The 26,131-nt window shown below is 46.7% G+C and overlaps 1 protein-coding gene across 26 annotated transcripts in view; it reads left to right on the top strand.

Moving 5' to 3' along the window:
* The window catches only part of ank3b (ankyrin 3b), a 754,625-nt gene that overhangs the window by 610,045 nt on the left and 118,449 nt on the right, over positions 1–26,131 (top strand). For 14 of the 26 annotated variants that reach the window (XM_087999088.1, XM_087999086.1, XM_087999102.1 and 11 more), the window contains 2 exons: positions 16,031–16,163; positions 20,308–20,319. In XM_087999088.1, the coding sequence (XP_087855214.1) occupies positions 16,031–16,163; positions 20,308–20,319 (145 nt within the window). Of the gene's footprint in view, positions 1–6,536; positions 6,647–7,129; positions 7,185–16,030; positions 16,164–20,307; positions 20,320–26,131 lie in introns of those variants that run through there. The other 12 variants (XM_087999096.1, XM_087999095.1, XM_087999094.1 and 9 more) reach the window with 3 other exon arrangements.

Raw genomic sequence — 26,131 nt, 5'->3', positions numbered from 1 at the left:
CTGTGAGACCTATTAAAAACCCACCACTTTGATCAAGCTGTTGGTCCTAATGTGACTTCTAGTGGCCTAGTGTTTACATGTTATAGTCTGATTTGTCGTGTATAATTAGCCATTGTCTATGAGAAGCCATTGGAATTTCTGGTCACTGCAGTTCTGTGCACCGTTGTCATGCCCTTGTTTTGTTTCTGACGTTCTCCACTCATCTAGCCCTCCTCCAAACTGGACCTGCTCTTTCCCCACCTTTCACCCTGTATTGTCACCAACACCAGACTCTTGGCTTTTCCAACAGTCATACTTTCTGTAATGCCACGCCTTCACCTCAGTCAAAAGCCTGTGAGATGCTGAAAGTCCTGCTTGTCTGGCTACTCTGCTGTGGAATGGTTTCCAACATGTATCAATGCAAGTAATTGTTGCCACTGTTCTATTTCCAGACACATTAATAGGTGTGGTGGTAGGTTGGCCACAAACAGTTCAAACAGGAGCGCAGGAAGTCTTTGTAAAAATTAACTGACTCACTGCACACAGAATGGTGGATACAGACCAGAATTCATGATGTGGAGAGTCCTAGCCGGTTGGCACTCACCTGGGCATGTCCTCACTACACCCGTTGTCAGACCTTTCTCCACAAGCACAGCCTGTGAAAGCCATTGGCTGCAAGTCATCCGAGTGTCACAATCAGACTTGTATGTTCAGCTACTGCTCATGTCACTGGGGGCTCTCTGACTGACAGAAAGAAGAGTCATTTGCTCATGCTCCGACCCTGCCCCATTGCCAAGCACTCCCCTGTACTGCCACCTTAAGGGAGATAGAGTGAGACTGTTCCATTGCCTTGAAGGCCATCAAGGACATTAACTGCATGCTGGAGCACAATGTCTGTGTAGCTGCAGTGTGAATGCTTAAAGTGTGACCCGGGACCTATGTCTCTCAGCACTCAGTGCAGCTTGCTCCAAGACCGTTACAATGAGAGACTACCCCCTGGATGTGAGTCATAAAGTCCTGTGCAAGGCGTCAGATCTTGTAAAGTGTCACACACACTACCAAATGACTCCAAAGATAGTAATTTTGTGCAGGAAGCCTGGGAGGTCTGAAGCTAAGGGGTTGAAGTTCAACGATCAGCTTCCACATGTTGCAATGCTCTGATTCACCTGTTGCAATGCTCCTCACTATGATGCACATCCCAGCACTGGGGATTTCAATGAGTGCCACAAATTGCTGGCTCCTTCTGTGGCCTTGAAAGCAACAACATATTCTCCTTGTTCACGAGACGTGAACATTGCTGGTGAGGACAGGATTTAATGCTCACTAGCTAAGTGTCCTGGAGAACTTCACATGCAAGAGGAGGCAAACAAGATGATATTTCCTCCATTTCTAACTCATGTTTTGGTTTTGTGCCGTTGGAATTGCTGGGGAAGATGGTGAAGGAGTCGGAATGATGGACTAATATCAATTCCTGAGGAGAAAGTGAGGTCTGCAGATGCTGGAGATCAGAGATGGAAATGTGTTGCTGGAAAAGCGCAGCAGGTCAGGCAGCATCTAGGGAACAGGAGAATCGACGTTTCGGGCATTAGCCCTGTCTAATATCAATTCCTGTCTGAAAACAGCTGCTGTTTACTCATCCCAATTTTATCACTGAAGGCAGACTCCCCTGTGTAACCAGCACTCAGTGCTGCTTTGTCACTTGGAGTTGCTAAAACAGAGTGCAGTTTTACAAATATATTCTCACAATGTGGAAAGCTGCACTGATGGAGAACCAGTCAAGGTCTCTTGAAGCCCAGTCACAAACCACAGACAGAGTTCTTGATGTGTGGGAGGGCAAACTCAGGCAGACTAGTCACTGGGACAGGCGTTTGGTGTCATGTCAGGATCCAGTGGATCTATATTACAGGCAATGCTGCATCCAAAACCCTGAATGGCTAGTCACTTCCCTCCTGCTGCATGTGTTTAGGAGCCACCACTGGTATTCCTGACTTAAATCCTCTGGTCAAAAAGAATTCCGCACTTGGTCTTTCCAAGTCTGCTGCGTGTAATCCTGCCTTGAATAGTAAATCACACTTTTGGACTACCATTCACCAGAAAATTAACCAACTCAGTTCTATCAATATTCTGTTCGGCACGGTGGCACAGTGATTAGCACTGCTGCCTCACAGCGCCAGAGACCCAGGTTCAATTCCCGCCTCAGGCGACTGACTGTGTGGAGTTTACACATTCTACCCGTGTCCGCGTGGGTTTCCTCCCACAGTCCAAAGATGTGCAGGTCAGGTGAATTGGCCATGCTAAAATTGCCCGTAAATGGGTAAATGTAGGGGTATGGGTGGGTTGTGCTTCGGCGGATCGGTGTGGACTTGTTGGGCTGAAGGGCCTGTTTCCACACTGTAAGTAATCTAATCTAATCTAAGCATAGGTCAGAGATTAGGAATTCTGCAACTGTAACTCACCAAAGCCTGTCCACCATCTCCAAGATGCAAGTCAGGAGTGTGATAGAATACTCCCCATTTGCCTGGATGGGTGCAGCTCCAACAACACTCAAGAAGCTCAATGCCAACCAGGACAAAGCAGCCCACTTGATTGGCACTGCACTGCCCCACCTTTAATGTTTGTGTACCCCACCACCAACACAGAGCGTACCAAATACAAAATCCGCTGCTGCCATTTGCCAAGCAACCTTCAAAAGCACTTGCTGAATTGGCAACCTCCGCTAGATGGAGGTTTTAGATACATTGAAGATCACCCTCTGAAAGTTCCCCTCCAAGCTGCACACCATCCTGCCTTGGAAATATATTGCAGTTCCTTCACTGTCACTGACTCACTGGAACTCCTTCCTGTTAGCACTACGGACTATAGCAGTTCTAGAACATGACTGGCTGCAAAATCTGTTTGGGTGTTGTGGTGTGCATGGGTTTCCAAAAAGCTTTGATGAAGTGCCCCATAATTAGCTTGTCCCCAGCACTGAAAGCCTTGAATAAAAGGGAATGTGCTGGCAAGTCAAAGTTGACTGGGGGATTGTGCACAAAGTAATGTTCCAGACTAGGGATACTACAGAGTTCCCTAGGAGTCAGTACCAAGGCCAGGGCTTTACTTGACATTTGTTCGTGACATAGATTTCAATGTACAGACCACAGTTTCAAAATTTGAACATGACTTGGAAGTACAGTGAGGAGGATAGTGGTAAACTTCAAGAAGGACAGAGACAGACTGATGGCTGGGTGAGCTTGTGGCTGTTGCAGTTTAACACAGAGGAGTGATGTGTTGCGTTTTGCTCAGAAGAACGAAAAGGAAAACAAACAATGGTATTATTCCAGTTGACTGCTGCTAGCATTTTGTGGGATATGCCAGCGCGATCAGTATGTGGTACTGGGGAAGGGGAGTTTGGGTTAGTTCACAATCCACCTTTGTCTTTTCTTTATCTTGGGCCTGTCTAGTGAAAAGTGGTAGAGGATGCACCACAGTGGAATATCGACAGAAGAGGCACCATTCTTGATTAATAAATGGATTTACAGCTTGATAGCAAGAAGTACAACCACATTAGGTCAGGCATTAGTCATAGTACCTTAGGGAGTTGGTACAGCCACATCTGCTCCTTCTGAAAGCTGGAGTAGAACCTTCCACCTCCACTCACAGACTGTGCAAAACTTTAATAGAATCAGTGGAATCGATGTAACAGGAACATAATCCCTTTGGAACCAATCCCCTCTCAATAACAGAAACTAAAGGCAACTTGTTGGCTGATACTTCACCTGAAGCCTTTTCTTGGTAACTTTTCCCAATGCCTTTCATTCTCTGGGTCCCAATCCCACCTCAACTGGGTCTGGAATCAAACCAACATTGTTGCGATTATTCTGAACCACATGTTAACTATCTCGCCAACTAAGCCGCCTTTGAAACTTAAAGGATACATTTAGAAAAGGGAGGGGAAGAGGAGGGAAACCAATTGTTTAAGGGGGCAGGGCAAAATGTTGTTGAAGAGCCCATTAGGATCCCGGGCTTTATAAATTGAGATAAAATACAAGAATGAAAAACGTGGTTCTAGACTGAACACTTCATCCACCAACTTCAGGAAGGTTAAAGAGAGGGTGTGGAAAATTAACAAGAATGACTCAAGGGTGAGGGACTAAGTTACAAATGCAGATTGAACAGGCAAGGGCTGCTGTCCTTGGGGAAGAGAAGGTAGGAGATTTGACTGAGGTCTTTAAAATCATGACGAGTCTAGAGTGTGAAGGAAACGGTTCCTTTCAACAGAAATATCACAAAGAAGAGAACACAGATTTCTAGTGAATGGGCAAAAGAGCCAGCAGCCACATGAGAATGTATATTTCACACCCTGAGCTATCTGGGTGTGGAATGCATTACCTGAGAGTGTGATGGAGGAAGCTTTAAATATGGTTTTCTGAAGGACATTGGAGAACCACCAATGGCTGGAGGACAGAGTGAATGTAAATGTTTTGCATTTACAGGGCAGCGACAAGACAGTGGGTCGAGCTAAATTTCTCTTTGGAACAAGCCAGCTGGCCTCCTTCTGTGCTCCAGCCATTGTGGTTCCTTACACTGTATCCCTCCATGACATTGCCATATTTCCCCACCTCCAGCATTTCCCAGCCTTACAACCAGGCAGAGATCTCGGTGCTCTTGCTTTGATGCCCCAATGGTGGCAGTGTCCTGGATCCTAAGCACTGGGATTTCCACCTGAAATACTCTCCACCACCACCCCCCCCCCCCTCTCTTTCTTGAGGCTGTTTCTTTCTATCTCTTCCTTTTGCTCCTCCATCATAATATCTCTTCATCAAGGCTCAGTGTCAACTCTTGTTTCATAATTTTCACATGAAGCACCCTGGGGACATTTTTCTAATTTACAGGTGCTATGTAAATGCACATTGTTTTGAACTGAGGGACAAAGCCAGGTGGTGGTGGAGGGATATGTCACATGCAAGTCGGAGCAGGGCTCGGGCATTTGGTCCCTTAAATCTGCCCTGACAATCGTACACAAATGGTTAAACTGCCTCAACTATTTCTTTCATGCCAACTCAGCATAGCTACCAGCTCCGGAATATTTTGAAAGATTATCTCATCCTCTTTAAACATTCAGTGATCGAAAAGAAATTCCCAGATGGTTGGTATGGACTCAATGGACTGAATGGCCTGCTTCCGCACTGCAGGGATTCTGTGATCTCAGTTTTAAATGAGTGTCCCCTCATTCTGTAATGAAGTCCCCTAGTTTGGGATTCCCTAGCTAGTGGAAGTGTTTCCTCCACATTTAGCCTTTGGTAGTTGTACCAAACTGATTGACAAAGTGTTCTTTGCAGGAATTAGGAGTGGGAGTAGGCAATTGAACCCTTCGAGCCCACTCTGCCATTTAACATGATCATGATTGATCTTATCCTGGCCTCAACTCCACCTTCCTGCCTTCTCCCCATAGCCCTTTGTCCTGCTTTCCATCAGAAACCTATCTATTTCCTTCTTGATTCTGTTGATTTGATTCTGCCTCCACTGCATCCTGGGACAGAGACGTCCACAGATCCACAGCCCTCTGAGAGGAATAGTTTCTGCTCAGCTCAGTTTTGAAAGTACCTCCTCTCAGTCTGTATCTATGACCTGTTGTTTGAGACTGTCCCACAAAGTGGGGAGCAACCCCTTTGGCGTTTTATATTCCTCAATCAGATTCACCCCCCCCCCCCCATTCTTCTGAACTCCAGCTAGTGTGTGTCCACATCTCTCCTCATTTGACTTTGGAAGAATAAAGCAGCTGGAAAATTGATTGAGGGTTGCCAATGTTCCAGGAGCAAACAATCAGTCTCTAGATGCTGCGGTGTGGAGGAGAAACGTGGCCACGATCATTAAAACTGATTCATCTTGTTATTTTCTTTGACCATTTGTCTTTACCGGACTGTGGTACAGTGGTTCAGTGGTTAGCACTGCTGCCTCACAGCGCCAGGGACCCGGGTTTGATCCAGTGTGGAGTTTGCACATTCTCCCCTGTGTCTGCATGGGTTACTTCCGGGTGTTCCGATTTCCTCCAACAAGTCAAAGCTGTGCAGGTCAGGTGGATTAGCCATGCTAAGTTGACCACAGTGTTCATAGATGTGCAGGTTAGGAGGATTAGCAGGGGTTACAAGGGTGGGTAAGAACAGGATGCTGTTTAGAGGGGTCGATGTGGACTCGATGGGCCTAATGGTCAGCTCCCACACTTTTCGGGATTCGAAAGGACTGAGAGTGAAGGTGGTGGAGCCTGCTATCTGTACAGCATTTAAGAATTGGGTAATGCAACCGATTGGCCTCCAATATTTCAGCGTGTATCAGCTGAGCAATGGTTGGAAAGCCAGCCTCATCATGTGAGGAAGCTTCCAGGAGGATGTTGAAACACAGTTGATCTCCCTAAATCTCAATCTCGCAGGCTTTCACATGAGAATGACACCGAGCATGTTCGGGATGGGTGGCTTTCAGTTGGTGGACATCCCAAAATAAGGAAGGGCTGAGGTGGGATTGGGATTAATTTGGGAGACAACGAGATATTATCCGAGAGTTGAAATCACTGCAGGGCCGTTTCCTTGTTGTTTTCCAATGGAAACGCCAGCCCAGCACAGCAACGGGGCGGAATCTGCGTTAACCCGGATAAATATTTGGAGTGGGCAGCTGCTGAGAATTAGACTTGTCTGTGAGTGATGCATATCCTGGTGACTTCATTGCCCCCCACCCCCCCTTTCAGAGTGTCTTTGTTTGAGTGTGGAACATCGGTGTGAGACAAGCAAGTATCCTTTTACAGAGTAGGGGAGGCTCAACTCAGTGCTGACTAATTCAGAAAATATGTGCACTGCGATTGGGGTTCCTGCGCACACTTGGGAACTGCTGTCTTTTGTAAACCCCCTTCTTCTCAGTGCCCCCCTCCCCTTGTCTGTCTGTCTGTCTGTGTGCTTTATTTCCTTCCCCAGTCTATAAGATGCACAGTGCTGTGTCTGAGAGGTAAGCACGCCCCCCAGCTCTCCCTGCTCAGCTTGTGTTGTTGAGATTTGGAGGCAGTGTATCCAGCGCTCGATCGCCAGGGAAGGGAGGGTTTTTAAAGGGCGGGGGGGGGGGGTGGATTGGAAGGATCAACTCCAGGAGCGATCACCAGGTCAGAGGGTAGGGCGGGGGTGAAGAAACAAAACCGGAGAAGAGTTTTTGCAGCTCGCTGGGGGAGATGACTTCCCGAACGTGTAAGGGTCTCTCTCCCTGTCTCTGTCTGTTCTCTCTCGCTGTGGAGCTTGCAATTGTGGAGTGCTCCGGGCTTATTTGCAGGTTTGGGTGGAAATGTGATTTTGCAAAGTTTGTAATTTTGTTACTGACTGTCCAATTCTTGCAGTCCCTGTCCATTTCCTAGACTCTATGTGTGCGTGTCTAATCGAGTAGGGTGTGTGAGCATGGAGCTACTTTGAAAACTTCCAAGTTTTTTCCAAGATGCTCCGTGTCGACAGTGAAGACATTCCCACATTAATCCAGCTCTGTGCATGAGATTCACCCCCTCCCCTCCCCTCCCCTCCCCTCCCCTCCAAGTCGGTACTACAGTAATACTCCCAGAGGCTTCTGAACACATCTGAATCTGTTGTTGTGTGAAATGTGCCCCCCCCCCCCCCCATGCAGTCTGCAACCTCCGAGGGCTCCCCTCCCGATTCCAGCTGATTGCAAGTCCCCAGTGCTGACTCAGCAGTAATACGCCCCCCTCCTCTATCCCACCCAACCCGAACCCTGGTCCTGCACACAGCCCTCAGCGATATCCAGCAAAGCAGGCACCAACCGGCTCGGAGTGAAAGCTGAGCTCCGTTTAGTTTCCCAGGCATCAGGTGGTTCAAGGTCGGTGGAAGGCTGTTTGTTCGGATTCACTGCTCGGTCAGAGTGGGAGGGACAGTGCAGACGGGCAGATCGGTCTGGGAGGGCAGGGTAACTGTGAGAAACCACCGAGACAGTGGCCAAGCAGAATGGAATCTTTCTGGACAGATGGCCAATAGCCAGTCAGGACCAATATAAATACTGTCCTTCAGAAACGGAGGCACAAATCCCAAGGACAGGACACACTTCTGGCACTGTGGTACAGAGCACTGGGTTTCTGTGTCACTGTGGTACAGAGCACTGGGCTTCTGTGTGACTGTGGTACAGAGCACTGGGCTACTGTGTCACTGTGGTACAGGAGCGCTGTGTTTCTGTGTCACTGTGGTACAGAGCACTGGGCTTCTGTGTCACTGTGGTACAGGAGCGCTGTGTTTCTGTGTCACTGTGGTACAGAGCACTGGGCTTCTGTGTCACTGTGGTACAGGAGCGCTGTGTTTCTGTGTCACTGTGGTACAGAGCACTGTGTTTCTGTGTCACTGTGATACAGGAGCGTTGTGTTTCTGTGTCACTGTGGTATAGGAGCACTGGGTGTCTGTCTGTGTGATACTGGAGCACTGGGTTTCTGTGTCACTGTGGTACAGAGCACTGGGTTTCTGTGTCACTGTGGTACAGGAGCACTGTGTTTCTGTGTCACTGTGGTACAGGAGCCCTGGATTTCTGTGTCACTGTGGTACAGGAGCCCTGGGTTTCTGTGTCACTGTGATACAGGAGCACTGGGTTTCTGTGTCACTGTGGTACAGGAGCACTGGGTTTATGTGTCACTGTGGTACAGGAGCACTGTGTTTCTGTGTGACTGTGGTACAGGAGCACTGGGCTTCTGTGTCTGTGTGATACAGGAGCACTGGGTTTCTGTGTCACTGCGATACAGGAGCACTGTGTTTCTGTGTCACTGTGATACAGGAGCACTGGGTTTCTGTGTGACTGTGGTACAGGAGCACTGGGTTTCTGTGTGACTGTCGTACAGGAGCACTGGGTTTCTGTGTGACTGTGGTACAGGAGCACTGGGCTTCTGTGTCTGTGTGATACAGGAGCACTGGGTTTCTGTGTCACTGCGATACAGGAGCACTGTGTTTCTGTGTCACTGTGATACAGGAGCACTGGGTTTCTGTGTGACTGTGGTACAGGAGCACTGGGTTTCTGTGTGACTGTCGTACAGGAGCACTGTGTTTCTGTGTCACTGTGATACAGGAGCACTGTGTTTCTGTATCACTGTGGTACAGGAGCACTGTGTTTCTGTGTCACTGTGGTACAGGAGCACTGTGTTTCTGTGTCACTGTGGTACAGGAGCACTGTGTTTCTGTGTCACTGTGGTACAGAGCACTGGGTTTCTCTGTCACTGTGGTACAGGAGCCCTGCGTTTCTGTGTCACTGTGATACAGGAGCACTGGGTTTCTGTGTCACTGTGGTACAGGAGCACTGGGCTTCTGTGTCCGTGTGATACAGGAGCACTGGGTTTCTGTGTGACTGTCGTACAGGAGCACTGTGTTTCTGTGTCACTGTGATACAGGAGCACTGTGTTTCTGTGTCACTGTGGTACAGGAGCACTGTGTTTCTATGTCACTGTGGTACAGGAGCCCTGGTTTTCTGTGTCACTGTGGTACATGAGCACTGTGTTTCTGTGTCACTGTGGTACAGAGCACTGTGTTTCTGTGTCACTGTGGTACAGAGCACTGTGTTTCTGTGTCACTGTGGTACAGGAGCACTGTGTTTCTGTGTGATTGTGGTACAGGAGCGCAGGGTTTCTGTGTCACTGTGGTACAGGAGCACTGCGTTTCTGTGTCACTGTGGTACAGGAGCACTGTGTTTCTGTGTCACTGTGGTACAGGAGCACTGGGTTTCTGTGTCACTGTGATACAGGAGCACTGTGTTTCTGTGTCACTGTGGTACAGGAGCGCTGTGTTTCTGTGTCACTGTGGTACAGGAGCACTGTGTTTCTGTGTCACTGTGATACTGGAGCACTGTGTTTCTGTGTCACTGTGATACAGGAGTACTAGGGTCTGTGTCACTGTGATACAGGAGCACTGGGGCTCTGTGTCACTGTGGTACAGGAGCCCTGGGGCTCTGTGTCACTGTGGTACAGGAGCACTGTGTTTCTGTGTCACTGTGGTACAGGAGCACTGTGTTTCTATGTCACTGTGGTACAGGAGCCCTGGTTTTCTGTGTCACTGTGGTACAGGAGCCCTGGTTTTCTGTGACACTGTGGTACATGAGCCCTGGGTTTCTGTGTCACTGTGGTACAGGAGCACTGTGTTTCTGTGTCACTGTGGTACAGGAGCGCTGTGTTTCTGTGTCACTGTGGTACAGAGCACTGGGTTTCTGTGTCACTGTGGTACAGGAGCACTGTGTTTCTGTGTGATTGTGGTACAGGAGCACTGCGTTTCTGTGTCACTGTGGTACAGGAGCACTGTGTTTCTATGTCACTGTGGTACAGGAGCCCTGGTTTTCTGTGTCACTGTGGTACAGGAGCCCTAGTTTTCTGTGTCACTGTGGTACAGGAGCACTGTGTTTCTGTGTCACTGTGGTACAGAGCACTGTGTTTCTGTGTCACTGTGGTACAGAGCACTGTGTTTCTGTGTCACTGTGGTACAGAGCACTGTGTTTCTGTGTCACTGTGGTACAGGAGCACTGTGTTTCTGTGTGATTGTGGTACAGCAGCGCAGGGTTTCTGTGTCACTGTGGTACAGGAGCACTGCGTTTCTGTGTCACTGTGGTACAGAGCACTGGGTTTCTGTGTCACTGTGGTACAGGAGCCCTAGTTTTCTGTGTCACTGTGGTACAGGAGCACTGTGTTTCTGTGTCACTGTGGTACAGAGCACTGGGTTTCTGTGTCACTGGTACAGGAGCACTGTGTTTCTGTGTGACTGTGGTACAGGAGCACTGTGTTTCTGTGTCACTGTGATACTGGAGCGCTGTGTTTCTGTGTCACTGTGATACAGGAGTACTGGGGCTCTGTGTGACTGTGGTACAGGAGCACTGGGTTTCTATGTCACTGTGGTACAGGAGCCCTGGGTTTCTGTGTCTGTGATACAGGAGCACTGGGTTTCTGTGTCCGTGTGATACAGGAGCACTGGGTTTCTGTGTCTGTGATACAGGAGCACTGGGTTTCTGTGTGACTGTGGTACAGGAGCACTGGGTTTCTGTATCACTGTGGTACAGGAGTTCTGTGCTTCTGTGTCACTGTGGTACAGGAGCACTGGGTTTCCGTGTCACTGTGATACTGGAGCACTGGGTTTGTGTGTCACTGTGGTACGGAGCACTGGGCTTCTGTGTCACCGTGGTACAGGGGAGCTGGGTTTCTGTGTCACTGTGATACTGGAGCGCTGGATTTCTGTGTCACTGTGATACTGGAGCGCTGTGTTTCAGTGTCACTGTGGTACAGGAGCACTGTGTTTCTGTGTCACTGTGGTACGGAGCACTGTGTTTCTGTGTCACTGTGGTACAGGAGCACTGTGTTTCTGTGTCACTGTGGTACAGGAGCACTGCGTTTCTGTGTCACTGTGGTACAGAGCACTGGGTTTCTGTGTCACTGTGGTACAGGAGCACTGCGTTTCTGTGTCACTGTGGTACAGAGCACTGGGTTTCTGTGTCACTGTGGTACAGGAGCCCTAGTTTTCTGTGTCACTGTGGTACAGGAGCACTGGGTTTCTGTGTCACTGTGGTACAGAGCACTGGGTTTCTGTGTCACTGTGGTACAGAGCACTGGGTTTCTGTGTCACTGTGGTACAGGAGCACTGTGTTTCTGTGTGACTGTGGTACAGGAGCACTGTGTTTCTGTGTCACTGTGATACTGGAGCGCTGTGTTTCTGTGTCACTGTGATACAGGAGTACTAGGGTCTATGTCACTGTGATACAGGAGCACTGGGGCTCTGTGTGACTGTGGTACAGGAGCACTGGGTTTCTGTGTGACTGTCGTACAGGAGCCCTGGGTTTCTGTGTCTGTGATACAGGAGCACTGGGTTTCTGTGTCCGTGTGATACAGGAGCACTGGGTTTCTGTGTCTGTGATACAGGAGCACTGGGTTTCTGTGTGACTGTGGTACAGGAGCACTGAGTTTCTGTGTCACTGTGGTACAGGAGCACTGGGTTTCTGTGTCACTGTGATACAGGAGCACTGTGTTTCCGTGTCACTGTGGTACAGGAGCACTGGGTTTCCGTGTCACTGTGATACTGGAGCACTGGGTTTGTGTGTCACTGTGGTACGGAGCACTGGGTTTCTGTGTCACCGTGGTACAGGGGAGCTGGGTTTCTGTGTCACTGTGATACTGGAGCGCTGGATTTCTGTGTCACTGTGATACTGGAGCGCTGGGTTTCTGTGTCACTGTGGTACAGGAGCATTGTGTTTCTGTGTCACTGTGGTAGAGGAGCACTGGGTTTCTGTGTCACTGTCGTACAGGAGCACTGTGTTTCTGTGTTACTGTGGTACAGGAGCACTGTGTCACTGTGGTACAGGAGCACTGGGTTTCTGTGTCACTGTGGTACAGGAGCACTGGGTTTCTGTGTCACTGTGGTACAGGAGCACTGTGTCACTGTGGTACAGGAGCACTGGGTTTCTGTGTCACTGTGGTACAGGAGCACTGGGTTTCTGTGTCACTGTGGTAAAGGAGCACTGTGTTTCTGTGTCACTGTGATACAGGAGCTCTGTGTCACTGTGGTACAGGAGCACTGTGTTTCTGTGTGACTGTGGTACAGGAGCCCAGTGTTTCTGTGTCACTGTGGTACAGGAGCGCTGTGTTTCTGTGTCACTGTGGTGCAGGCGCACTGGGTTCTGTGTCACTGTGGTACAGGAGCACTGTGTTTCTGTGTCACTGTGGTACATGAGCACTGTGTTTCTGTGTCACTGTGGTACAGGAGCGCTGTGTTTCTGTGTCACTGTGGTGCAGGAGCACTGGGTTCTGTGTCACTGTGGTACAGGAGCACTGTGTTTCTGTGTCACTGTGGTACAGGAGCACTGGGGCTCTGTGTCACTGTGGTACAGGAGCACTGGGCTTCAGTGTCACTGTGGTACAGGAGCGCTGTGTTTCTGTGTCACTGTGGTACATGAGCACTGTGTTTCTGTGTCACTGTGGTACAGGAGCACTGTGTTTCTGTGTCACTGTGGTACAGGAGCACTGGGCTTCAGTGTCACTGTGGTACAGGAGCGCTGGGTTTCTGTGTCACCGTGGTACAGGAGCACTGTGTTTCTGTGTCACTGTGGTATAGGAGCACTGTGTTACTGTGTCACTGTGGTACAGGAGCACTGGGGCTCTGTGTGACTGTGGTACAGGAGCACTGGGTTTCTGTGTCACTGTGGTACAGGAGCCCTGGGTTTCTGTGTCACTGCGATACAGGAGCACTGGGCTTCTGTGTTACTGTGTTACAGGAGCGCTGGGTTTCGATGTCACTGTGGTATAGGAGCACTGTGTTTCTGTGTCACTGTGGTACAGGAGCACTGTGTTTCTGTGTCACTGTGGTATAGGAGCACTGTGTTTCTGTGTCACTGTGGTACAGGAGCACTGTGTTTCTGTGTCACTGTGGTATAGGAGCACTGTGTTTCTGTGTGACTGTGGTACAGGAGCACTGTGTTTCTGTGTCACTGTGGTACAGGAGCACTGTGTTTCTGTGTCACTGTGGTACGGGAGCACTGTGTTTCTGTGTGACTGTGGTACAGGAGCACTGGGGCTCTGTGTCACTGTGGTACAGGAGCACTGTGTTTCTGTGTCACTGTGGTACAGGAGCGCTGGGTTTCTGTGTCACTGTGGTACAGGAGCCCTGGGTTTCTGTGTCACTGTGGTACAGGAGCCCTGGGTTTCTGTGTCACTGCGATACAGGAGCACTGGGTTTCTGTGTCACTGTGGTACAGGAGCACTGGGTTTCTGTGTTACTGTGATACAGGAGCGCTGGGTTTCTGTGTCACTGTGGTACAGGAGCACTGTGTTTCTGTGTCACTGTGGTATAGGAGCACTGTGTTTCTGTGTCACTGTGGTACAGGAGCACTGTGTTTCTGTGTCACTGTGGTATAGGAGCACTGTGTTTCTGTGTCACTGTGGTACAGGAGCACTGTGTTTCTGTGTCACTGTGGTATAGGAGCACTGTGTTTCTGTGTCACTGTGGTACAGGAGCACTGTGTTTCTGTGTCACTGTGGTACAGGAGCACTGTGTTTCTGTGTCACTGTGGTATAGGAGCACTGTGTTTCTGTGTCACTGTGGTACAGGAGCACTGTGTTTCTGTGTCACTGTGGTACGGGAGCACTGTGTTTCTGTGTCACTGTGGTACGGGAGCACTGTGTTTCTGTGTCACTGTGGTATAGGAGCAATGTGTTTCTGTGTGACTGTGGTACAGGAGCACTGTGTTTCTGTGTCACTGTGGTACAGGAGCGCTGGGTTTCTGTGTCACTGTGGTACAGGAGCCCTGGGTTTCTGTGTCACTGTGATACAGGAGCACTGGGCTTCTGTGTCACTGTGATACTGGAGCGCTGGGTTTCTGTGTCACTGGTACAGGAGCGCTGGGTTTCTGTGTCACTGTGGTACAGGAGCCCTGGGTTTCTGTGTCACTGTGATACAGGAGCACTGGGTTTCGATGTCACTGTGGTACAGGAGCACTGTGTTTCTGTGTCACTGTGGTACGGGAGCACTGTGTTTCTGTGTCACTGTGGTATAGGAGCACTGTGTTTCTGTGTGACTGTGGTACAGGAGCACTGGGGCTCTGTGTGACTGTGGTACAGGAGCACTGGGCTTCAGTGTCACTGTGGTACAGGAGCACTGGGCTTCAGTGTCACTGTGATACTGGAGCGCTGGGTTTCTGTGTCACTGTGGTACAGGAGCGCTGGGTTTCTGTGTCACTGTGGTACAGGTGCCCTGGGTTTCTGTGTCACTGTGATACAGGAGCACTGGGCTTCTGTGTCACTGTGATACAGGAGCGCTGGGTTTCGATGTCACTGTGGTACAGGAGCCCTGGGTTTCTGTGTCACTGTGATACAGGAGCGCTGGGTTTCTGTGTCACTGTGATACAGGAGCGCTGGGTTTCTGTGTCACTGTGATACAGGAGCACTGTGTTTCTGTGTCACTGTGATACAGGATCACTGGGTTTCTGTGTGACTGTCGTACAGGAGCACTGTGTTTCTGTGTCACTGTGGTACAGGAGCCCTGGGCTTTTGTGTCACCGTGGTACAGGAGCACTGTGTTTCTGTGTCACTGTGGTACAGGAGCACTGTGTTTCTGTGTCACTGTGGTACAGGAGCACTGTGTTTCTGTGTCACTGTGGTACAGGAGCACTGTGTTTCTGTGTCACTGTGGTACAGAGCACTGGGTTTCTGTGTCACTGTGGTACAGGAGCCCTGGGTTTCTGTGTCACTGTGATACTGGAGTGCTGGGTTCCTGGGTCACTCTGATACTGGAGCGCTGGGCTTCTGTGTCACTGTGGTACAGGGGAGCTGGGTTTCTGTGTCACTGTGATACTGGAGCGCTGGGTTTCTATGTCACTGTGGTACTGGAGCGTTGGGTTTCTGTGTCACTGTGGTACAGGGGAGCTGGGTTTCTGTGTCACTGTGATACTGGAGCCCTGGCTTTCTGTGTCACTATGGTACTGGAGCGCTGGGTTACTGTGTCACTGTGATACTGGAGTGCTGGGTTTCTGTGTCACTGTGATACTGGAGCGCTGGGTTTCTGTGTCACTGTGATACTGGAGCGCTGGGCTTCTGTGTCACTGTGGTACAGGGGAGCTGGGTTTCTGTGTCACTGTGATACTGGAGCGCTGGGTTTCTATGTCACTGTGGTACTGGAGCGTTGGGTTTCTGTGTCACTGTGGTACAGGGGAGCTGGGTTTCTGTGTCACTGTGATACTGGAGCCCTGGCTTTCTGTGTCACTATGGTACTGGAGCGCTGGGTTACTGTGTCACTGTGATACTGGAGTGCTGGGTTTCTGTGTCACTGTGATACTGGAGCGCTGGGTTTCTGTGTCACTGTGATACTGGAGCGCTGGGGTTCTGTGTCACTGTGATACTGGAGCGCTGGGTTTCTGTGTCACTGTGATACAGGAGCACTGGGTTTCTGTGTCACTGTGATACTGGAGCGCTGGGGTTCTGTGTCACTGTGATACAGTAGAACTGGACTTCCATGACAATGTGGGAGCTCTGTGTTTACATGTCAAAGTATCCTACCGAAGCCTCTTTTGATTTGTCTGTCTCTGTTCTTGTTGCCAGGTGATGATGCGATGACTGGCGACACAGATAAATACCTTGGCCCCCAGGATCTGAAAGAATTGGGAGATGATTCACTGCCTGTGGAAGGAAACATGAGCTATATGGGTTTCAGCCTGGGAGCTCGATCCGCAAGGTAAGGAACTTTACACTGTTTCCTTTTCGGCACATGGGCCGGCATGCCTGGCAGCACCAATACCTTTTCGAAAAATGAAGTACTTAACTATTTAGCAACTATCAATTCTGAAGTATGTCTCTTTTACATGCTTGTGGGTGTTTCTGTCAAGGCCACTGTTTGGCACTCAGTTCAAATTGCTCTCAGGATGGTTGTGATTGGTGAACGTGCATGTCATTTCCCCTGCCTGATGTGGGACTGTCAATCAGGATAATTGCTGTGAAACTGAGCATGTTCATTAATAGGTCACTTTGCGGTAAAATTAGGCTTTCTCGGGCAGAGATGCAGAACTGTACTGTGGATGTTTTCAATTTCCCAAGTGTTCTACACTAAACAGACTTGGACATAAAGCACTGCCCAGGAATAGGTTAACGGAAACCTACAATTAACTGTGTTGTTGATTCAGTGTTTTCCTCAATAAACAGCTGCAAATCAACACTCCTGGGCATCTCTTTTCATAATTCATTTATTCGCACCTGGAGACTGTTTCAAAATACACATTAAAACTGCTCGATATTAATTCTAGCAGTCGGAACATTAAACATTTTACAGCCGTCGCTGTCTTTAAATCAGGCAAGCACTCGCTGTCCAGCATGCATCCCGTTTCTTGATCAGCTGCAAACAATGTGATTTGTCCTCATTCAGAACCTCCTGCTTGTCCATAAACCCCCAGCAGCATTTCAATACTACTCTGTCATTCACTGTTTGAGATTGTATTTTCTTTTCCCTTGCATTACTTAAAATGTTCTCGGGAGCTGAAAGATTAATTCACATGCTTTCTGACCCCAATATGCCTGTTTCTCATTTCCAAACAAAAACCATTCATAAAATGCAGCCATTTGTTTATTTAAGTTGCAGGTTAAAACGAAGTTGCAGTGTACTTACAGTGTCTGTGGAACACAGAAAACATTAAAATAGCACAATGCGCTGTTTACTAAACAGCATGCCAGTTAATATTTAAGGAATCACATCCAGATTGAAACGTTTGAGGCTTGAATCCAAAATGTTTCCCAAAACAAGACGCATTCCTTTAATGCACAGCTTCAGGTGTTAGGATGTTATGTCCTCATAAGGAACGCAAGAAGCAGAGTTGGCTGTTCAGCCCCTTGGCTTAGTTGCACAATTCTATCACACATGGCTGATCTACATATTCATCCCATTTACCCCTGCCCTGGTTCTCTCATTCCTAACATCTTAAGGTCTAACAAAAATCAATCAACCTGTTTCTCAGTTGCTTTTTGGTGGAGATCATTTCCAGATTTGAATTAAATTAGCTTTATTGTCACATGTACTCATTTATGGCACCAGATCCCTGAGTACAAATACTTTGGGATGGGGGTGGTAGAGGGAAATCAGAAAAATAAAGAAATAACAAGTCCAGCATTACAGACCTTCAAAAGAACAAAATCATAGTAATAAATTTGATACATGAGAAAATGAAAGTATCTTCCACAATGTTCCTTTGTTGTGAAGAAGTGCTTCCTGATATCACCCCTGAATGGCCTGTCTTTAATGAGATTTTAAGTTCCCCCCCCACCGTCCCCACCACCCTCTCCCTTCCCCCCGTTCCCACCACCACTACCACCACCACACCCCCAATGTTCTGGATTCCCAGTAATTAATGCAAGCAAGCTGTAACTCTTTCAGCTGACTACAATAAAACTGACCTCTAGGCATTCCACGAGGGGTATCAGAGGAATTCTTTCACGGCCTCAATTTTTGGGCCACCAGCTGCACTTCATTCAAGAAATGTCTAGAAAGTAGCAAGTGGCATAACCTGAGGCAACCACTGGGGATCGGAAAAGTGATTTTTGGTTCGCGTCTTACAGGAATGGGCACATTCCAGATTCTAATCACGGACGATCACTGTTCACTGCCCTGTTGACCACCAGCGAATGCCATGTCCCATTGTCCAACCCTCTCCTGAGTAAACAGCTGACAGAAAGGCCTGTGTGGTCTTGTGACTGCCTTTCCCCCAACTGTCGGCATCACAATCATACCTTAAACCTCCCAGGGAGACCAAAACAAGCTGTGAATGAATGAGCTATTAAGCTCTCTTGAGGCGTAGCTAATTACTTTGATGAATCTGTGCATCAAATAAAACATGTGCGCAGCTGATATTTTAACCCTGAAATTGCCCTGTTCTCCTGTAACCTGACTGCCCTTTTGAGAAATGTGTCTGGGGATGATGTGTTCAAAAAAAAATTAAGTTGCGGTAGAAAGAAAAAAAAATCTCCTGTTTTCAAAATGACATGAAGCCCGGGCAGTTTGTTTGGTTTCTCTCCTGCTTCCTTGAGCTTTGGAAGCGTCTTTAGTTTTCCAGCCATTTCTGCACTTGTGTTGCTGTGTGTTCAATTGTTTGTCAGGCAAAACTTGTCATGTGCCCAGTGGATTTTCTTTTCAACATGAGAGACCTCCATTTTTAATATTTAACCCAATTAAACCAGCACCCTTGAATCCTTCCCCCTTTGCTTTAAATGCTTTTAGTGTGTGCATTATGCTGGTTCTGACCCTCAGTGAAGGCACCTCCACCAAGTAGAATAGTTGCAATATTCACATCAATGTTCTATTCTGTTTGCTCCCTGTTTTTATACAATTCATTTTGAGTAACGCACCAAGTTTGGGCACCACAATGGCTCAGTGGTTAGTACTGTTGCCTCACAGCGCCAGGGATCCGGGTTCGATTCCACCCTCAGGCAACTGTCTGTGTGGAGTTTGCACATTCTCTCCGCTTCTGCGAGGGTTTCCTCCGGGTTCTCTGGTTCCCTTCCACAGTCCAAAGATGTGTAGATTAGGTGATTTGGCCATGGGAAATGCAGGGTTACGGGGATAGGTTGGAGAGATGGGTCTGGGTGGGATGCTCTGGGGGGGTTGGTTGGACCTGATGGTCCAAATGGCCTACTTCCACACTTTAGGGGTTCTATGAAGTTACTAATCATTCAGAGCTTTGTTTGAGATTTTCTAATCAGTTGCCAATCTGCAATTTTCTTTGAAGCTAATTAACCTTTCAGCTCAACATATCTTTGACATGTAGCGTGTGAAATGATTAAGCGTACTTTGCTGCCCCTCTCTTTCCTCCTCGCCAGCTACCTTTCCCCGTGACAGGGAGCAATACAGACCTGTATGTTTCCTCATATCACCTTTGATCCTCATTCAAAGCAATAAGTTAAAAATAAAAAATTTTTGCAAAAAGAAAAGAAATTTACTTGGACACCAATTATTGCTTGAGCTCAGTTTGACTGGTGTGCTTTTTCACAACAGAGACTCTTTGTCATAAAGTACGCAGTGGCTAGCAAGGTTAATCTTAGATTCCCGACATTCCAGCATTCAGAGTTTCTGATGGTCTGCTCTGTTTGCGGTAAATCAGCACCACACACACACATCCCCCATACGTGGTGCTTTCCTAACATCCTGCTCCTGTTGATCGCCTTTCCCCCTTGATCATATTGTGCCAATCCTTAAAAAGGAAGGGTGGAGACTGATGGGTCTAAACTAACCTCAGAAAGGCTTCACCATTGGAGCTTATGTTCCAGCCTCAGTAAGTGGGATGAGAATCGGGCTCTGTTTGCAACGTAAACAAGACGCAAGTTGGTTAGAAGGTACAGAGGCGGGAATCCATTGGGTGGGTTATCAGATTCGCATTGCAGAGACACTCTTGCAGCCGAGACATACAACCACTGTATTGAATATAGTGAATTTGGAAAGATTTGATAACCTAATTTGTTCATTAAAAGAACGTAATGTATTTTGTCTTTAAATCAAATTGTAATATGAAATATTATGATTGTTATTTTGTGGTTTATTGGTTTAATAGAATCTGTTTGTGACTGAAAAAATGTTTTAACTGGCGTCTCACTAATGAATGTTTTTGTATCTGTAAGAATGCACTTACTTTTTGCCTCATTGTTTAGTAAAATGTTTCCTAATGTTAACCATTTAAAGATAACATGCTTAGTGTTCTGTGGGCCATATAAGATTAAAAAGGAAACCGTAGATTTTGGACCACAGCACTATATTTATTACTTGTTTCTGCTTCTTCTGCTTCTTTAATCACTTCTATTTTCTCCTGTTTCCTTTTCTTTCTCCACAATTTGTTTAAAAAAAGTCCTAAAATCAGGTAAGATAATATGAAGCTTTTACTTCTTCAGTGGCCATGCCTGTTCCTGTTCCCAGTTGGTAGTGATGTGTTGCGTGTTTAGGTTTTTGAAGTTGCCTAAGTAGTTAGCAAGCTTCCCCTTTGCTGTATCATGCACTTGCCGAGTTAACTTTGTCGGGTGATTCTCTTAAGTCGTGTGCTGGTTTGGCCTGTGAGTACTTGACATCTAAACTGTCCTTTTCCCTGAATGTGAAATTTGGAAGAATAGTGTACAGTAGACTTCCCCGGGATGTGAGTAAATATACACACTGGAGGTGGTGGTATTTGCTGCTTAAAGGAGTCAACTGTGTTTATTGATTCAAATTTGTGATTGGGCTGTAGTAGTCAAAGCGAGGGACCTCCAGCATTTGTCTTGTTGTTGTATCTGTGGCAATTTTATGATCTTAAGCAATGCCGAGTCAAAAGCTTACACCCTGGATCAAACTAGATGCTCCTGAATTGGGCCTTTGGAATTTGGATATTACAAATGAGAGCAATGCCAGATATCCACTGGGTGATGATCACAGATTGGCTGAACCTTCAGTATTCATCCATCATAGTCATGCATTCGCTCGCAACTTCTTCATTTTAATTAGCTGATGTGGATGTCAACAAACAGAGCGCTGCCTTATATTCCAGACTGCCCACTGTGCTGCCTGCTCAAGGAAGAAAAATCACCGGGATTAAAACAAAAAGAATCTAACATTTACTTACAAGTTATGCCATTAATGAGAATTTCCCTGAAGGCAATGATAAATTCAGTGCATTTGATAAATTTATTATTGCTTTTTCACAAAATGTTATTAAGGTCATAGGTATTAGCTGACAGTTCCCTGCTACTCTGGACCACTCATCACTAACCATGTCACATGATGTGGTGAATCAAAATTCATTGAAGACCTGTAGTGGGATTACATCATTACAGCAATGCTCTGCATCAAATGAACCATTTCAATCTTGTCGAACTAACATGGCAACTCAGTTTCTAATTTCATTGCTATCCTGTTAATTCTTGCCTTAATACTTCCATGGTTACTGGTATATTTTGAAAGGCTTTTGTAATGGCTGTTACCATTAGACTTATTGCAAACTATCTTCTTGTGACAACTGATATCACGTGCATGTTACTGTGGATGTCATTGAGTATCTGCCATTACTTCAAAAGCATTCTCTAATCCTTTTTCATTGCCCCTGCAGCCTCAGTTGGACCATTAGCATTGTCTTGCTTCTTCCCTGGTTTTCTTCAAGCCTCCTCCAGGCCACACCTCAACGTTCTTCATTCATACAATTCTTCATCTACTTCTTCTGTTTTTATCTCCAATTTCTTCTTCAGTTGTTGCCAGTTAGGTTTTCCAGTGTCTGTACTTAACTATCCTTCTCTCTCTAACTCAACTTAGCAACCCTTTTGACTTTTGAGCTTCTACCCTTGATCTAACCCAATCATTTGACTTTCTGCCCATCCATCGGATCCTGGTATCCCAGGCCCAACCATCTTCAGCTGTTTTATCAATGACCTTCCCTCCATCATAAGATCAGAAGTTGGGGATGGTCACTGATAATTGCACAATGTTCAGCGCCATTCACAATTCCTCAGACTCTGACGCAGTCCATGTTCAAATGCAACAAGATCTGGGCAATATCCAGGCTTGGGCTGACAAGTCGCAAGTAACACTCACGCCACACAAATGCCAGGTAATGAGCGTCTCCAACAAAAAAGGATTGAACACCACCTTTTGACATTCAGTGGCATTACCATCACTGAATCCCTCCTCTATCAATATCCTGGGGGTTCCTTTGACCAGAAACTGAACCGGAACAGTCATATAAATAGTGGCTAGAAGGACAGGTCAGAGCTGGGAATTCTGAAGCGCCTTCTGAGTTCCCAAAATCTGTCCATCATTTAAAAAATGTAAATCAGGAGTGTGATGGAACTTGCCTGGCCGGGTGCAGCTCCAGCAACATTCCAGAAGCACCTCACTTGTTTGGCACCACAGCTACAAACGTCCACTGCTTCTATCACCGATGCTCAGTAACAGCAGTACGTACCATCTCCAAGATGCACTGCAGAAATTCACCAAGGCTCCATAGGCAGCACCTTCTAAGACCATGATTGCTACTGGGCAGAAGGGCAAGGGCAGCTGATACACGGGAACATCACCACCTGCACGTTCCCCTCCAAGCCACACACCATCCTGACTTGGAAATATATCACCGTTACTTCATTGGGTCACCATCCTAGCATTCTCTCCCTAATAGCATTGTGGGTCAGCCTACAGCATCTGGACTGCAGCAGTTCAAGAAGGTAGCTCGCAACCACTTTCTCCAAGGCAACTTGAGGTAGGCAATGACTATGGGCCCAGTGACTATGGGTCCAGTCAGTCTGTTTCTGTGCTGTACATCTCTCTGTCTATAAATGTTATCCTCCTCTCATCCTCTTGCTTCAAAGTCCAATTCTCACATCCATGGAGTGAATCCTCCACACTGGAGACCAGAATAGTGTTCTTCGACCTTCATGCTGTTGCTTTAGGACATGCAGATTGATTTCTCCTCTTGCTGGATTTCATTCTTGGATATAACTTCGGTGTTTATTGTCAAGCTGAGGTCCTTGAATTTGTCCACTGCCTTTAGCTGAGAACAACTCAGCTTCACTTTGTATCATTTCCAGGAATGAATCCAAACCGATCCTTACTGTTCAGACGGAAACTCTGCCTAATGCTGATGATGATGTGGAGGTGCCAGTGTTAGACTGGGGTGGACAAAGTTTAAAATCACACAGCACCAGGTTATAGTTCAACAGGTTTATTTGCAAGTACAAGCTTTTGAAGCGCTCCAGATAAACCTGTTGGACTATAACCTGGTGTTGTGTGATTTGTAACTTAATGTTGACGAACAATACTTTAGGACATTGGTGTATGATCTTCTTATCCATATCATATTTGTCATCCCTTTCATTGCATCAACCACAGTTGCACCACCTGCATTTAGTACTTCTGCAGGCATCTGATGGCTCTGATGAAAGGACTCTAAATGTTTTAATGCACAAGATTAGACAAGTGGACAACACTTCCTCTCAATCTGAATCTTAATGACTTGCCCTTTTGGCGTACTCGTGCATTCTGTCTCCATGAATATATTCTGTTACCTTTTGGAGATGCCCATATAGTATTTACTTGGATGGTTTTGATTAATTTATTGACAAAACTATTTCTAATCTTGCTCCTAACTTAATTTTTAGCTTGCCTGTTGGCATATGAACCCCTCACCCTTGATTCCAGTTTGCCTTGAACAACCATTTCGTCGTCACAAAAATTAAAATTAGGTGTGACGTGTGTCATAACTCCACAGAGGCCTGTATCCCATCACCAAGTTACCCTTTATTTACTTGTGGAGAGTCCTTGACATTGATTCAGTTCCCTCAGAGCCAGCTCTCAGCATGAACAGAACCTCGGACACTCCTGTTTCTATCTGTTAGCCAGGGCTACCTGATGGGACCAGGTTAACAGCCTCAATCAGGAAACTCCGCTTCTGTGAAGTCCACCTGGCTGACCTTGTTCCAATCACCACAAATCTTCCTTTCCATAGTGTTGACCCAACATTCTTAACCTTTTCTCATAATATAGATTCTTCAGAGTTTTTCCTTTGTTCGTGGGTTGTGAATGTTGCTAACAAGAACTATCTTACCTTATGTTGGGAATGACTCCAACTAGTGGAGACTTTGCTCCCTGATTTTCACTGGAGAAAGATCGGAATGGAGCTGGATGTTTCAATTCACTGCTGCCAGTATTAGAGAAAGAGGAGTTGATACTGTCAGGACTGCAATCTGTTAAGCTGGTTGGGACTAATATCCGAATGAAACAAGCATTAAACCATTGAAGGCTGAGGGGGCAGTTAAAGAAATATCAAAGAACCAGCAAAGGGTGTTAAGTTGAGTTATAAATAAGGACAGTGTGTCAAGAAGGGACAGAGAGCTCAGAAGTGATAATAGGATGTTGGCAATTGTGGTGATACGATGGGAAGGGAAAAATATTAAAGCTGAAAGAGCTTAGTAACAATAGCTGAGTTAGTAGCAAGTAGAAGTAATTGGTTTGATTTTAATAACTATGACTGTGATGTGAGTACAGAATGACTGCAAGGTTAGGAGCTAAATATTTTGGGACGATTTGACTTTTCAAAGAGATGGGTAAAATGAAAAAGTAGGAATAGTAGTCCTGAATGTAAAGGATGGGAGAAGAAAAGATAGTGTCTTAGGAAGGGAAGAGGTGGAATTGATTTGCATGGAGCTAATAAGTAACAAAGGGCAGAAAATGCAGGTCAGAGTGGTTGCTGTCTGTTTAAGAGTACTTGTAGTGTTTAGCAGAATATACATCAGGAAATTAAAGGTGCAGGAAACAAATCCCACCTATTGTAGGAGGTGCATAATAGTGTCACTGAACTCGGTGTTTAGAAAAACGTTCCACAATTAGTAGGGTCTTTAATTGCTCTTACAGATTAAACAAAAGCAAATTTGCAGGAATTTTGTGGAGGGAGAGCTCAGGGAATGTACTCAATGTAATTTTCTAGATCAGTATGTTGTCAAACCAACATGGAAGCATTGCGTGATGAGATCAGGTAACTTATAACAGCAACTTAAATAGCACTTTTAATTTAAAAATCCCAAGGAATTCACAGGAACATTATAAAGCACAATTTTATGCAAAATGTGTAAAAAGCTCTTCAATCAAAGAGCTTAATTGCCGAGGTAGGTTTCAAGGAGTGTCTTATTGGAAGAAGGCAAAGCAGAGAGGTTTAGGGAGGGAATTCCAGCGCTTAGGCCATAGGTAACTACGGCATAGCAACCAGAGATGGAGTGTTTAAAATCAGGGATGCTCACAAAGCCAGAATTAGATGAGTCTGATATCTCCGAGGCTTATGGAGCTGGAGAAATTACAGAGACTGGGAAGAACAAAGCCTTTGGAGAAGTTTGTAATTAAAGGTGGGAACTTTAAAATCAAAGTGATGTTGACCTTGAGCCAGTACAGGCTAACATACAGGAGGGTGATAGCCGAACAGGATTTGCTTCAAATTAAAACAAAGGCAGCAGAGATGGCAAATTAGTGAAGGGTCAAACAGAATAGAATACAGCAGACCAGCTTGGAGCACTTTGGATCAGCCTTGTCTGGAGGATACTTGAGGATTTTCACAGCAAAGCCGCTGAGGCAGCCATGGGATTGGGCCATGTTACAGGCATTGAAATAGACCATCTTCGTAATGACATGAATATACAAGCAGAAACCAACTGAGGTCAGACATGACACTGAGGTTGCAAACAGTCGGGCTTCATCTCAGATGGTTGTCATGGAGAGGGACGGAGCTGGTAGATGCAGAATGGAGTTTGGAGCAGGAACTGAACATCTCGGCTTTAGTCTTTATGATGTTTAATTGGAGGGAAGTTCTGCTCGTCCAATAGTGGATGCGGTATAGCGGTCTGATAATCCAGCAACAGGAGGGGAATTGTGAGAGCAGGGATAATGTATATGCGAAAACTAATCTTGCTTTTGGATAATATCACCAAGAGACAGCTTGTGGGTGAGAAATAGGTTGAGCCAGAGCATTGATCATTGGGGACTATCTGCGTTAAGAGTACAGAACAGGAGGAAAGGCCTTTGCAAAAGACTCTCTGGCTTTGATTGGATAGATGAGAATGAAACCAAGTGAGTAAAGTTCGACCCAGTTGGATGAGAGCAGCAAAGTCTTTGAACAGAATGATGTGATCGAGTAGCTTGAGAAAGACAAGGACAGAAAGCTTACTTTGTCA

Source organism: Chiloscyllium plagiosum, unplaced genomic scaffold (genome assembly GCF_037043375.1).
Source record: "Chiloscyllium plagiosum isolate Xiang-an unplaced genomic scaffold, Cpla_swu_hap1 HiC_scaffold_22, whole genome shotgun sequence".
Taxonomy (NCBI): Eukaryota; Metazoa; Chordata; class Chondrichthyes; order Orectolobiformes; family Hemiscylliidae; genus Chiloscyllium; species Chiloscyllium plagiosum.
The sequence above is the reverse complement of the archived record's forward strand: the minus strand, read 5'-3'. Positions and strand labels throughout refer to the sequence as shown.